At 37.4% G+C, this 12,250-nt stretch overlaps 2 protein-coding genes across 2 annotated transcripts; one reads left to right on the top strand and one right to left on the bottom strand.

The window, feature by feature from the left end:
• Positions 1-8,278: 8,278 nt before the first annotated feature.
• LOC145088103 (uncharacterized) lies at positions 8,279-9,877 on the bottom strand. Its single transcript, XM_079026316.1, has 5 exons — positions 9,747-9,877; positions 9,522-9,654; positions 9,171-9,415; positions 8,837-9,008; positions 8,279-8,616 (listed from the first exon to the last, which is right to left on the bottom strand). Exons 1-5 carry the CDS (start codon positions 9,872-9,874, stop codon positions 8,431-8,433), a joined length of 864 nt encoding a protein of 287 aa, XP_078882442.1. The 5' UTR covers positions 9,875-9,877; the 3' UTR covers positions 8,279-8,430.
• Positions 9,878-9,968: 91 nt separating this feature from the next.
• On the top strand, positions 9,969-11,756 carry LOC145088104 (uncharacterized). Its single transcript, XM_079026317.1, has 5 exons — positions 9,969-10,107; positions 10,528-10,754; positions 10,857-10,929; positions 11,096-11,264; positions 11,499-11,756. The coding sequence occupies exons 2-5, from the start codon at positions 10,589-10,591 to the stop codon at positions 11,604-11,606; spliced, it is 516 nt and encodes a 171-aa protein (XP_078882443.1). The 5' UTR covers positions 9,969-10,107; positions 10,528-10,588; the 3' UTR covers positions 11,607-11,756.
• Positions 11,757-12,250: the final 494 nt, after the last annotated feature.

The following is a 12,250-nucleotide window of genomic DNA, read 5'->3' on the forward strand; positions in this document are numbered from 1 at the left end:
AAACCCTGACTTTAAGAATTATTCGGGTCACACACAAGAATTATTTAATAACTTGAGATGTTAAATAATAAATTTTGGCAAAGATTAATCTAAGCGATAATGGACTTAATGGATTAAGTCCTTAATGGGTTAAGTAGGAAACTTAAACCTAATAATCATTTTATGTGAAACCCTAATTTCACTTGGGTTTATTGTTGGGCCTTTCTTTTGGGCCTTGATGATTTGGGTTATTAAATGGACTATCCAAGATCAAGCAAATGGTCTAGAGTAATTTAATGGGCCTAGGGTAAGGCCCATGTAAGGGGCTTGGGCCCAATTTGGAAAATTGGGCCATGGATGGGCCAAGGTTTGGGCCTTAATGAGTATATGATGTTGGGCCTTAGAATGAGACCATGTATAGGCCTAGGCCCAATTTGGAAAATTGGGCCATATGTTGGGCTTTGATTTCCTAGTGGACTTTGGGCCTAAGGATTTGGGACTTGGGCTTGCATAAAGCCACCCTTGGGGTAATGTAGTAATTATCCAAGTGAGTATCTATGATTATGTGTTGGGACCCAATTATTAATTGAGTGTTATTTTGGTGTTGACAGTTCGGGAATCTGTCACCCAGCAGCTGGGGTCGAGTCTGCGGGACTTCAGCAGTGTGGGATTGTGTCTATGGGACTTCAGCAATGTGAGGTGAGTTACCTTCCAGTAGCGGTGGTGTTGGATTAGGTGTCTAAGCCCATAACTATAATTGGTATGTACTTGAATTGATAGCAGCACAGTCCTTTTGGGTTGCCCTCAAATCTAGCAACCAGACAAGGAAATTATGAAAGGAGAGATATTAATTTATTATAAGATTAATAAATTAATATAAATGAATTTATTAATATGTTAAAAGATTAATATATTAATAAGAAATCATTTTGTTTAATTAATTGTTAGCCAGAAATTAATTAGAATTAATTTTGGGGTTAAAAGAATTGATTATAAGGTGCAGGGACTAGTTTGCAATTATCTAATAGTTGAGTGGAAGGCTCTAGAACCCCCTTGGATAAGGGTGGACGAAATCTTTAGGGGAAACCCTAATAATTTCGTCCATAGGGGCTTGGATAAGGCCCTTGGGTTTGCTTAGGCCCTAAGCAAAGGATAACTAGGGTTTCCCCTAAACCCTAGATCCCTCAGCTATATAAAGAGCCTCCTGGTTCATGTTTTGGTTACTCTTTTCTTTTGAAGAAACCCTAAGGGCCGAAATTTTGCATACTCCCTCTTCCCTCTCTCCTCTACTTTCCTTCTTGCTAGTTTGGGTGTGATTCCATTAGAGGCATTACACTTGTGGTGCTAAGCTTCCAAGAAGATCAAGATCAAGATCAAGGGAATTATCAATTGTTTACTATAACAATTGAAAGGTATGTAATTACTAAACCCTAGTTTGTAAATTTTGATTATAGCCTCTCTCCTCTAGGGTTCTTGTTTTGCAATTCAAAGTTGTATGTTCAATAGATAAAACATAGATCCAAAGTAGGTTGCATGTGAACTTAGGAATTGTTTTCTAGTTTATTTGTTTTACCTAAAACCCATCAGTGGTATCAGAGCCATTGTTTGTTTTAATTTGAATTGTTATAATTGTTGAATTGCAAATTAGGGTTTATAGCTATTAAACCCTAAAGGCCATTTTTTTCGATTTTTAGGGTTGTGGATCAAAGGGTTTTTGAAAACCCTAGCCTCCAAAGAACCCTAATCGAAATTAGGGTTAGGGTTTTGAAAACCCTAGCCTCCTCCCTTGAAAATTTCGAAATATGCTATAAAGATTAGGGTTTCTTTGTTTTGGATAATAGTAGCCTTATTGGATAATTGAGAAAAATAAGGAAATTATCCTATCCCCATATTTTCGAAATCTAGAAGGGATATGGATTAGGATTAAATTAATTGTTTAATTTAATTAGATAATCCTTACAAGATTTAATAAATTAATTAAAAGTTAATTAATAGATAAATATTAAATCTAATTAATTTGTTTATTTAAATTTAAAATTTAATAGTTTAAATTTCAAAAAATTTATATAAACCCTTGAAGTTTTAAAATGTTATTAAAACACACCTTATATATATATATATATATATATATATATATATATATATATTATAATTAAAAGTTAAATATTATATATGTATAAGAATATGGTCAGTCAAATCGCTAGTATGCCTCATTCATGAAGCTAGTCTATAAGGAAACTGCCTATAAAATGGTAGTTGAATGGGTGTCCACTCTCACCCACCGCTTCCTTGATTAGTGGAGGGTCGTTAGCAGAATGGATTTGATAGGACAACTACTTTCCATTAAAAGTATAATGCTATTAAAGAAAGTACTAGAACACTATTTTTCAAAATCCCAACTCTAGTTACTTTAGGAAAAATGTGAAAAGTATGTTAATCCATGAAATTGCACATTATGCTTTATTGGTCGTTAGTGGAGCGTGTGTGGTTAACCGGCACACTAAAAGACACTAATAAAGAGTAGTAATGGGTATCTTATAATTATCATTTTGATGGAGCGTGTGTGGTTTACCGGCACATCAATAGTTAATGATAAAGACAATAAGGTTACCAAGCACATTTGCATGGTTATTCACATCTAGTTTGTGATCCTCGGTATCCCAGTCACAAATAGTAGAGCATAATCCGAGACTAAAACATGCCATTAAATAGTTTTAATGTATCTCAAAAGAATTAGGAATTTCACTTTGTTTATTTTGTCTAATGGTGGAATTGGTGAATCGTCATTCACCTACCTTTATGAGATTTGAACTTGGATCTCGGCATCCCATTTCTAAGTTGTAAATCGTCATAGTTGGGTCCTAACCTTGATATGATATCTTTGGGTTATTATATTGAGGTGTCTTGGAATCTAACTAAAACTATCTTTCTTTTCAGATGTCTACTCCTGGAAAAACTTCTGCTTCATCATCCTCCAGCCACAACTTCTCTCTACTAAACATCTGCTCCAAAGTCGTTATGGATGGCTCCAACTATAACGATTGGATGCGTAACATCAAGATGGCGCTTAGATTCGAGGACAAAGAGTATGTTCTTGAAAAGGAGCTCAAAGAACTTGATGAGTCAAAAGCCACTCCCGAAGAGTATGCTGCCTATAAGAAACACTATGATGATGCTACCAAAGTGGCATGCATCATGGTTGCAACCATGTCCCCAGAATTGCAGAGGTACTATGAGGACTACTGGCCTTTTGAGATGAACAAGGACCTTATGGAAAAGTACCATAAGCGAGCTCGTCAAGAAAAGTTTAAGGTAGTCAAGTCACTCATGGCTTGCAAGATGAAAGAGGGGGAATCGGTTGTATCTCATGTGCAAAGAATGCAACGCTACATAGAGCGTTTGGTCAAGCTCAACATTCACTTCGATGAGGAATTGGCCGTTGACATGGTCTTGAACTCGTTGCCTGATTGTTATGGTCAGTTTATCTTAACTTACCATTTGAACAACACTGAGCAGACTTTGGCCCAATTGCACAACTTGTTGCAGACAGTTGAGGCAGGGATGAAGGGTAAAAGTATACTCTCCACACCTGCAAGTGCCCCTGTCTTGGCCATTGGACAGGGAAAGGGGAAGAAGAGGAAAGGTCCTCCCAAGCAAAACTGGAAGAGCAAGGCTCAAGCTGTGTCATCTAGTAATGGCCCAAAGGTTAAGCCCAATGGTTCCACTCCCCATGTTTCTGATCCAAAAGAGGCCATTTGCTTTTACTGCAATCAAAAGGGGCATTGGAAGAGATCTTGCCCACAATATCTGCAAGATATCAAGGATGGCAAAGTGAAGCCATCGTCGGCAGGTATTTACACTATTTCTGCTAATAACTCATTATCTTCTCGTTCATGGGTCCTTGATACAGGATGTGGTTTTCATATCTGTTCTGATTTGCAGGGGCTAAAGGAAAGTGAGGAGATAGAGCATGGGAGGATAAACTTGATCATGGGGAACAGAAAGTCTTCACCAGTGACCAAGATCGGAGTTTATCAACTATTGCTTAGTAATGATGTTAGATTAGACTTAATAAATTGTTGCTATTCGTCTGAGACGACGAGAAACATTATTTCATTTCATGCATTGTTCAGACAAGGTTTTAAATATTCTTTTAATGATTTGAATGGTTCAATTTCTGTTTATAAGAATGGTGTTTTTGTGTTTGAAGCTTTACCTTGTGATGGTGTGTATGAAACAGTGACTTGTGTTGATAGCTTAGGAAATAGTGTACTTAATATTGACTTGTCTAATAGTGTAGACAAGGCATGCTTGTGGCATTGTCGTCTTGGACACATTAACAAGAAACGCATAGCCCAACTCCAAAAGGATGGAGTGTTGGAATCATTTGACCTAAAATCAGATGATATGTGTGAATCTTGTCTTTTGGGAAAGATGACAAAATCACCATTCACAGGGTCTTGTGAAAGAGGTGAAGGTCTATTGGATCTCATACACACAGATGTGTGTGGGCCCTTCAGATCAACCACAAGGGATGCTAATCGATTCTATGTGACTTTCACTGACGATTATAGCAGATATGGTTACATCTACTTGATCAAACATAAGTCAGAAACCTTTGAAAAGTTCAAAGAGTTTAAGCATGAAGTCGAAAATCAATTGGGCAGAAAGATCAAGATACTTAGATCTGATAGAGGCGGGGAGTATCTTAGTACCGAGTTCAACGACTATCTGAAAGAATGTGGGATATTCTCACAATTGACTCCTCCTAGGACACCACAGTTAAATGGTGTAGCTGAGAGGTGTAATCGAACCTTGTTAGACATGGTTCGTTCTATGATGAGTCGTGCCTTGCTTCCTATTCACTTCTGGGGGTATGCCTTAGAGACAGCCGCCCACATCCTCAATCTTGTCCCTACAAAGAAGGTTGCCAAAACACCTCACGAATTGTGGACAGGGTAAGTTCCCTCGTTAGCACATATTAAAGTATGGGGTTGTGAAGCTTTCGTAAGACGAGAGACTCACGACAAGCTAGCAGCTAGAAGTGAGAAATGTGTTTTCATTGGTTACCCAAAGCAGTCTTTTGGATATTTGTTCTACAGACCTAGTGAAAACGTGGTGTTTGTAGCTCGAAGAGGAGTCTTTCTGGAAAGAGAGCTCATATTCAAAGAGGATAGTGGGAGTACCATTGACCTTGAAGAGATTCAAGATTCAACCAATGAAGGAACCTTAGATGACACTAGCACTCAACCAGAGGAAACAGTTCCTGTTGAACCGGTTGATAAATCATTACCGCTTCGAAGCTCCACTAGGGTGAGTGTGCCACCTGAGTTGTATGGTTTTCATATTACTTCAGATGGTGACACGTTCATAAGTGACAGAACAATGGTAAACTTAGATGAACCAGTCACTTATAAGGACGCAATGGCAGGCCTAGAGGCGTCCAAGTGGAAAGAAGCAATGGACAGCGAGATTAAGTCCATGTATGACAACCAAGTTTGGAATTTGGTTGATAGTGCACCAGGTCGGAAGACAGTTGGGTGCAAATGGATCTTCAAGAAGAAGACAGACATGGATGGGAATGTGCATACGTTCAAGGCTCGACTGGTTGCAAAAGGTTTCACTCAAACCCCAGGGGTTGACTATGATGAGACTTTTTCGCCGGTGGCTAAGATTAAATCTATTAGGATATTGCTCACCATAACTGCCTTTCATGACTATGAAATCTGGCAGATGGATGTCAAGACTGCCTTCCTTAACGGGAAGTTGGCTGAGGATGTTTACATGAGTCAGCCAGAGGGTTTTGTTGATGCAAAGTTTCCTAATAGGGTATGCAAGCTTGAGAAATCCATTTATGGATTGAAACAAGCATCTCGCAGCTGGAATCTTTGCTACCATGAGAAAGTCAAAGAGTTTGGTTTCTCTAGAAGTGAAGATGAGTTTTGTGTGTATATCAAGGCTAGTGGGAGTATAGTAACTTTTCTGGTGTTATATGTCGATGACATATTACTCATTGGTAACGACGTTCCAACCTTGAATGAAGTTAAGTCTTGACTTGGAAAGTGTTTTGCCATGAAAGACCTAGGAGAAGCCGCCTATATTCTTGGGATTAGAATATTGAGAGATAGAAAGAAGAGACTAATTGGACTTAGTCAGAGCACATACTTGGATAAGGTACTAAAGAGGTTTAGTATGGAAAATTCCAAGAAGGGAGAGCTACCTATCCAGAGCAATACCAAATTGAGTAAGACTCAATGCCCGAGTACAGATGAGGAAATAGATGACATGAGTCGTATACCTTATGCTTCCGCTGTCGGATCGATCATGTACGCTATGACATGTACTCGCCCTGATATGGCATTTGCTTTGAGCATGGTCAGTCGCTATCAGGGAAACCCAGGTAGAGCTCATTGGATAGCTGTGAAGAATATACTCAAGTATTTGCGAAGAACAAAGGACTGGGTCCTTGTACTTGGTGGCAATGATACTTTGAGAGTAGATGGTTACAATGATGCCAGCTTTCAGACGGATAGAGATAACTTCCGTTCTCAGTCAGGCTGGGTATTCTTATTAAATGGAGGAGCAGTTACTTGGAAGAGTTCCAAGCAAGATACGGTGGCTGATTCTACTTGTGAATCAGAGTACATAGAAGCAAGTGAAGCGTCGAAAGAAGCAGCTTGGTTGAGGAACTTCATCGGGGATCTCGGAGTTGTTCCAACCATCCAGGAGCCTATGGAACTGTTCTGCGATAATGAAGGAGCGGTTGCCTTGACAAAGGAACCGAGAGATCATGGTAAAACCAGACATATCGACAGAAAGTACCATTTCATCAGACATAGAGTAGAAGAAGGCCATCTTATAGTGAAGAGGGTGTCATCTGAAGATAACCCAACAGATCCCCTCACAAAGGGTCTGAGTAGGGCTAAGCATATTCAGCATGCTCGGAGCATAGGACTGAGAGATGATATTAGCTTTAGTAGTTAGATTAGTTTTCTGAAACTTGTAACAAAGTAAATGTAACTGACTTTTGGTGATTAAATAATAAAGTATTATTTATAAGTTTGGGTTCTACCTTTTGTCAATTGTTTATTATTGTGTTTTATTTTTGCATGTTTTACTTCCCGAATAATAAGATTATTCAAACTCCACAGTCGCTCGTACTTTTGGAAGTAAGTAGTGAATCAAGACTGTCATGAACTGGATTGTAGATTGTCTAAGGATAGACATGGCAATGTATTTGCTGCAACGTTCATGAGTACTCAGAAATTGAGATTTGAGTATTGGATAAACCCTCGCTCAGAGTATTACTTCATGGAATTCATCACGAGTAATACTGAGACGATAATATCTTATAATCTTGAAACAGAGATATATGAGTTGTGATTTGCAAGTCGGCTATGCATTGGTGATACGAAAACGCATCAGTAACTTGGTGTTATAAAACGTATTATCATGTATGGTTTGATGAGTAAAAGATACAAGCATATGAGTCAATGTTTATTCGTTCCTTTTGCCCTAACGGGAAAAGCGATATCTGTGGGCCCCTCGATGATTTGGTGTTGACTTGTGTGCTGGGCCCAGCCAGGACAAAATTGATGTGTTCAATTAGAAGTCCTACATCATCACAAATCAGGAATCGGGAAACATAGATTCTGGACAAAGAGGTTAATTGCATTCCATGTCTTTTGTCTAGGGATATCTAGCATAACGAAGGATTATATGATCACTTATCTTAGGACACGTAACTGACTGGGTCAGAGTTCGGCAACAGCTTTTTGGAAGCTACAATTTGCTGGTCAAATTTAGAAGGCATACTAGCAATTATAGTTACAGACTTATCCAAGTGGGAGACTGTTGGATTAGGTGTCTAAGCCCATAACTATAATTGGTATGTACTTGAATTGATAGCAGCACAGTCCTTTTTGGTTGCCCTCAAATCTAGCAACCAGACAAGAAAATTATGAAAGGAGAGATATTAATTTATTATAAAATTAATAAATTAATATAAATGAATTTATTAATATGTTAAAAGATTAATATATTAATAAGAAATCATTTTGTTTAATTAATTGTTAGCCAGAAATTAATTAGAATTAATTTTGGGGTTAAAAGAATTGATTATAAGGTGCAGGGACTAGTTTGCAATTCTCTTAAAAAATTCATCCTCAGTTTTGTCTCTTACAGAGTTACAATCAAGGTCTAATGCAAAATTATAATTGAAGCATATGATACAAAAGGTCATGCCTTACATAAGGACATTATGGCAAACTATATGCAAGTTCAGAAGCGAAAAAGCAAGTGATGAAAAATTACAGATTGATACAACTAATATAATGCACAATACTGTCTTGATTTTCTTGACGTGCTACATAAAATGGAATCAATTAAATTACAATGCATTTTATAGTCTTCGACTAGAATATGTGAAATATCAATACAATTAACCAATTCTCAAAATGAAGTTTTGTATGAACATAAATGGAAAAGGGCACAAAGTTCTTCAACTGTTCTTGTAAGAAACCTTGGATTTGGTAAATGGAAACCTAGTTTGTAAAGATCATTGTCAAAATGAGTCTGTTTAAGAGTTTTCTTGTAACTTTCAGAGGCCATTCTTGGGTTACCCCTAGCAACAGCCACCTACATAAATCGACAAAAAGAGTCAATAAGACAATATTTTCCATTTATATATAGTTCAATGTATAACTAAATTACAATTATTTAAAATACCCTTCAAAAAGAAACACCACCCATACATAGCTTAACAGATTAAGTGAGTTCTGTCCCCAATAAGCCCATTAAGTCAAAAAGAACCAAACACCTTAAACAAGTTAAGGAAGATGAGTTGAAGGGCACTAACCCGATGTCTCCCTTGAAGTTCAAAAAGCCAGAAATTCCAGTCCTTCAATGTATCTCCATCTACTTTGACATATATATCAGCCCAATCTTTGTGTTGAAACTCCACATAATCTAATTTATACCCAACTCCTGTTCCTAAGGCCTTCACGAATGCTTCCTTCAAACACCAATTCCTGTTCCATTTTCTAACCACACATTAATCATACCATTTACAACCATCAAGTACATTAATATGAACCTTGAAAATCTTAAATTTCCCTTAGTTTGACTAAGGGAAGATACAAAAAAAGAATGACTTTTAATCAAGAAAACAAGCAAGCAAATTGTAGTTTCACCTGAAAAAAACGTCCAGGACATGATCATCAGAACCAGCATTGACAATCTTTTCCCACTCTGAACTTGAAAAGTATGATGAGAAATTGCGAATGAACTCTGAAACCGTTTCTTTTCCAGGATTGACGCAACATACAATGTCTAAACCCACAAGGCAAATGGGTTCAGAGGCTATCGCCACATAGTCACCATGATGAGATACATTAAAGTTGAAATTTGGAAATTTTATACTGTTCTTATGGCTTTCCTAGAAGAGAGAAGCAAGGACATGATCATACATGACATAGTGATCAGAGTCAGAGGCACAAAAGCATAAGAAGAATGTGAAGTTTCAGTCCAATTCAAACAAATACCAGATAAGGCTTGCCTTCAGGAGTTCGATGGATGATAATCTCTTCAAATGGAATCTCTAGAACCTCATGTACAAGTGCATACTGCAACAGCCGGCTCACAAGTGCCCTCTTTTGGTCTTCAGTTTTCATAAACCTAATTAATTTCACCCCACCAACAAAGATTCAACTACCAAAGGTTTCAATTTGCGAAGTCGAATTCAATTATAACAGTAATATCGGTCTTACCTGGTGATAGAGGAGTGTTGTTCTTGAGGTAAAACAGACATGGCGATGGAGAATTCATTGGGTGTGGGGTTCCACTGTGATATGTTGACCAACCATCTCTTCACACCCTTTTCCATCTCCATTTCCATGGCATTTCACGGAAGCAGAAGATGGGGGCATGATTGTAATTAACAGGGCCTGGGGTAAGGGGTTGGGGGTCAGATAACAACTCTGAGTAAAGTTGGCGTGGGTTAACTGTAACTTTTGCATAAATCAAATTGGGAAAAAAGCAAACACAAAAAGCCAAATTCGTCCGGCACAGACACAGCAAGGCCGCAACTCCCTCCCACCGCTCCCGGCCGGTTGCTCCTCCGCTCACCAAGTACGTATTCGCTCAACTTTCTCTGTGTATTCATCACAAATTTCCTGTCAACTAATCAATTATCACACAGACACATGCGCTCAGGGGTTATTCGCAAGTTCTAATTTTGTTGAACGCCATGTGTATTTCTTGATTTGATTATGATGACAAAAAGCTCATCTCAGATCAATCACATTGTGTGTTTTGCTTTATGTCTATATTAATAAACAAGTTTGATTTCCACTAGAACATCGTGTATAAACAGTACATTGAAATATTATATATGTCAGTTTTTGTATGTCAAAGGTACTCCTTCGAAGCTCTTTTTTCTTTATATTGGTCGATTGTTTGAACTGATAGTGTTTGTATATGAAGAAGGATAAACAACAGCTGTATTGTTTGTTAAGTAATGTCTATATTGATTGTTTTTTGTGGTTGCAGAATGCAGATGGATTTTGCTTGATGGTGATCTTGATTCTCGATTTGTGTTTTAATTAGAAAAATGGTAACTGCAAGTTTTGTGTGGAATGTGTGTAAATCGTCGTTGACATTTGGGTTAATAGGTCTCACCATATCAGACCGTGTTGCTAGTATTGTCCCTGTAAGGGGATTCTCTATGTCACCCACATTCAATCCTGACAAGACCACTTATTTGGGATTGTTTACTGGTAGGTTTCTAATTAATCTAGAGAAAACCTACACACTACTCACTACACAGTTTGGTTGTGCTAGTTTGATTAACTCAGTTTATTAATGGTTTTCGTCTGCAGATGATCATGTCTTGGTGGAGAAACGTTGCCTCACGGATTACAAGTTCTCACATGGTGATGTTGTAGTTTTCTGGTATAGTAACAACTTATTTTTTACTTCCATTACTGTCTTATATATAAAGTTTTCCATGTGCTACGAATATGATCCACACAAAGAAATTTTGGTAGTTGATTAATATGAATGTGATTATTTTGTTTGGTGATGTTGATTCTGATGGAGTGATGAGATGTTTTTGCAGCTCACCAAGTAGTTACAAGGAGAAACACATGATAAAACGTATAACCGGCATGCCAGGTGACTGGATCAGTCTTCCATACTCATATGATGCTGTCAAGGTTCCTGAAGGCCATTGTTGGGTTGAAGGAGACAATCCCACCAACAGCCTGGACTCCAGATCATTTGGCCCCGTATGTACTTCTTATAGGGGTTTCAATTTATGACACGACACGACAAAAATACACGAAATTGGGACGAAATCAAAATTCGAATTCGTTTTCGTGTCGTGTTCGTGTCAAGTATAAAAAACACGATGTCGAGTTCGTGTTTACAAATCCACACGAAATTGACACGAAGAAGTCTTCTTATGCCCTAAACATGAAAACTACTGTAAAATGTTACTAAATATTGATTTTTGTTTACAGATTCCACTGGGGTTAATTCGTGGAAGGGTTACACACATTCTTTGGCCACCTCAAAGAGTTGGCAAAATTGATCACAGAAGCTTTCCTCAAGGTGGATTTGCCTTCTAAGCTCAGTATTCATCATACTTAAAGAGTGAGTGTGTGTAGCATAGTGAGATTCGTGTGCGTGTGTGTGCTTTTTTACCATAAAAGTATATTGTAGACACATATTTTTATAAGGTTTCAACCACAAACTTCTAACCACAGTTTTCATTTCCAGAGGTGATTTTTCCAATTATGAAATTGATTCATAACTGACAACACCCTTGCAACTATTATACAAGTCAGTGAAACTTATATTTAATGTGTGAAAGAATCACCTCCCTTTTATAAACAGTTGAATATATTTTCAATGATAAGGTATTGATTCATTTTATTTTTATGCATGGCCTTCCTTACAACTTACAAATGTCATACCCATATGAAGATATTCTTCGTTAATGTACCCTAAACTTAATGATATATTAGTAAGCGAATATTACTATTGAATAATACTTATTTTGCCATTAAACCATGTCTTGTGTCGTTTCTCCAATATGATGGATGCAATGTACACGTTTTGGGAAACATAAATATTGTCATCTTCTCATTGTTTTGTATAAAATTACAAATTTTCCTAAATTAATTAAGATTGAACAAAATGATAGAATGGACATGATTACTAAAGCATAGCTATATTATTGATAAAGTAATTTAACTTCCGGTATGATTTA

Source organism: Lactuca serriola, chromosome 2 (genome assembly GCF_051521515.1).
Source record: "Lactuca serriola cultivar US96UC23 chromosome 2, Lser_US96UC23_V15, whole genome shotgun sequence".
In the NCBI taxonomy this organism is placed as follows: Eukaryota; Viridiplantae; Streptophyta; class Magnoliopsida; order Asterales; family Asteraceae; genus Lactuca; species Lactuca serriola.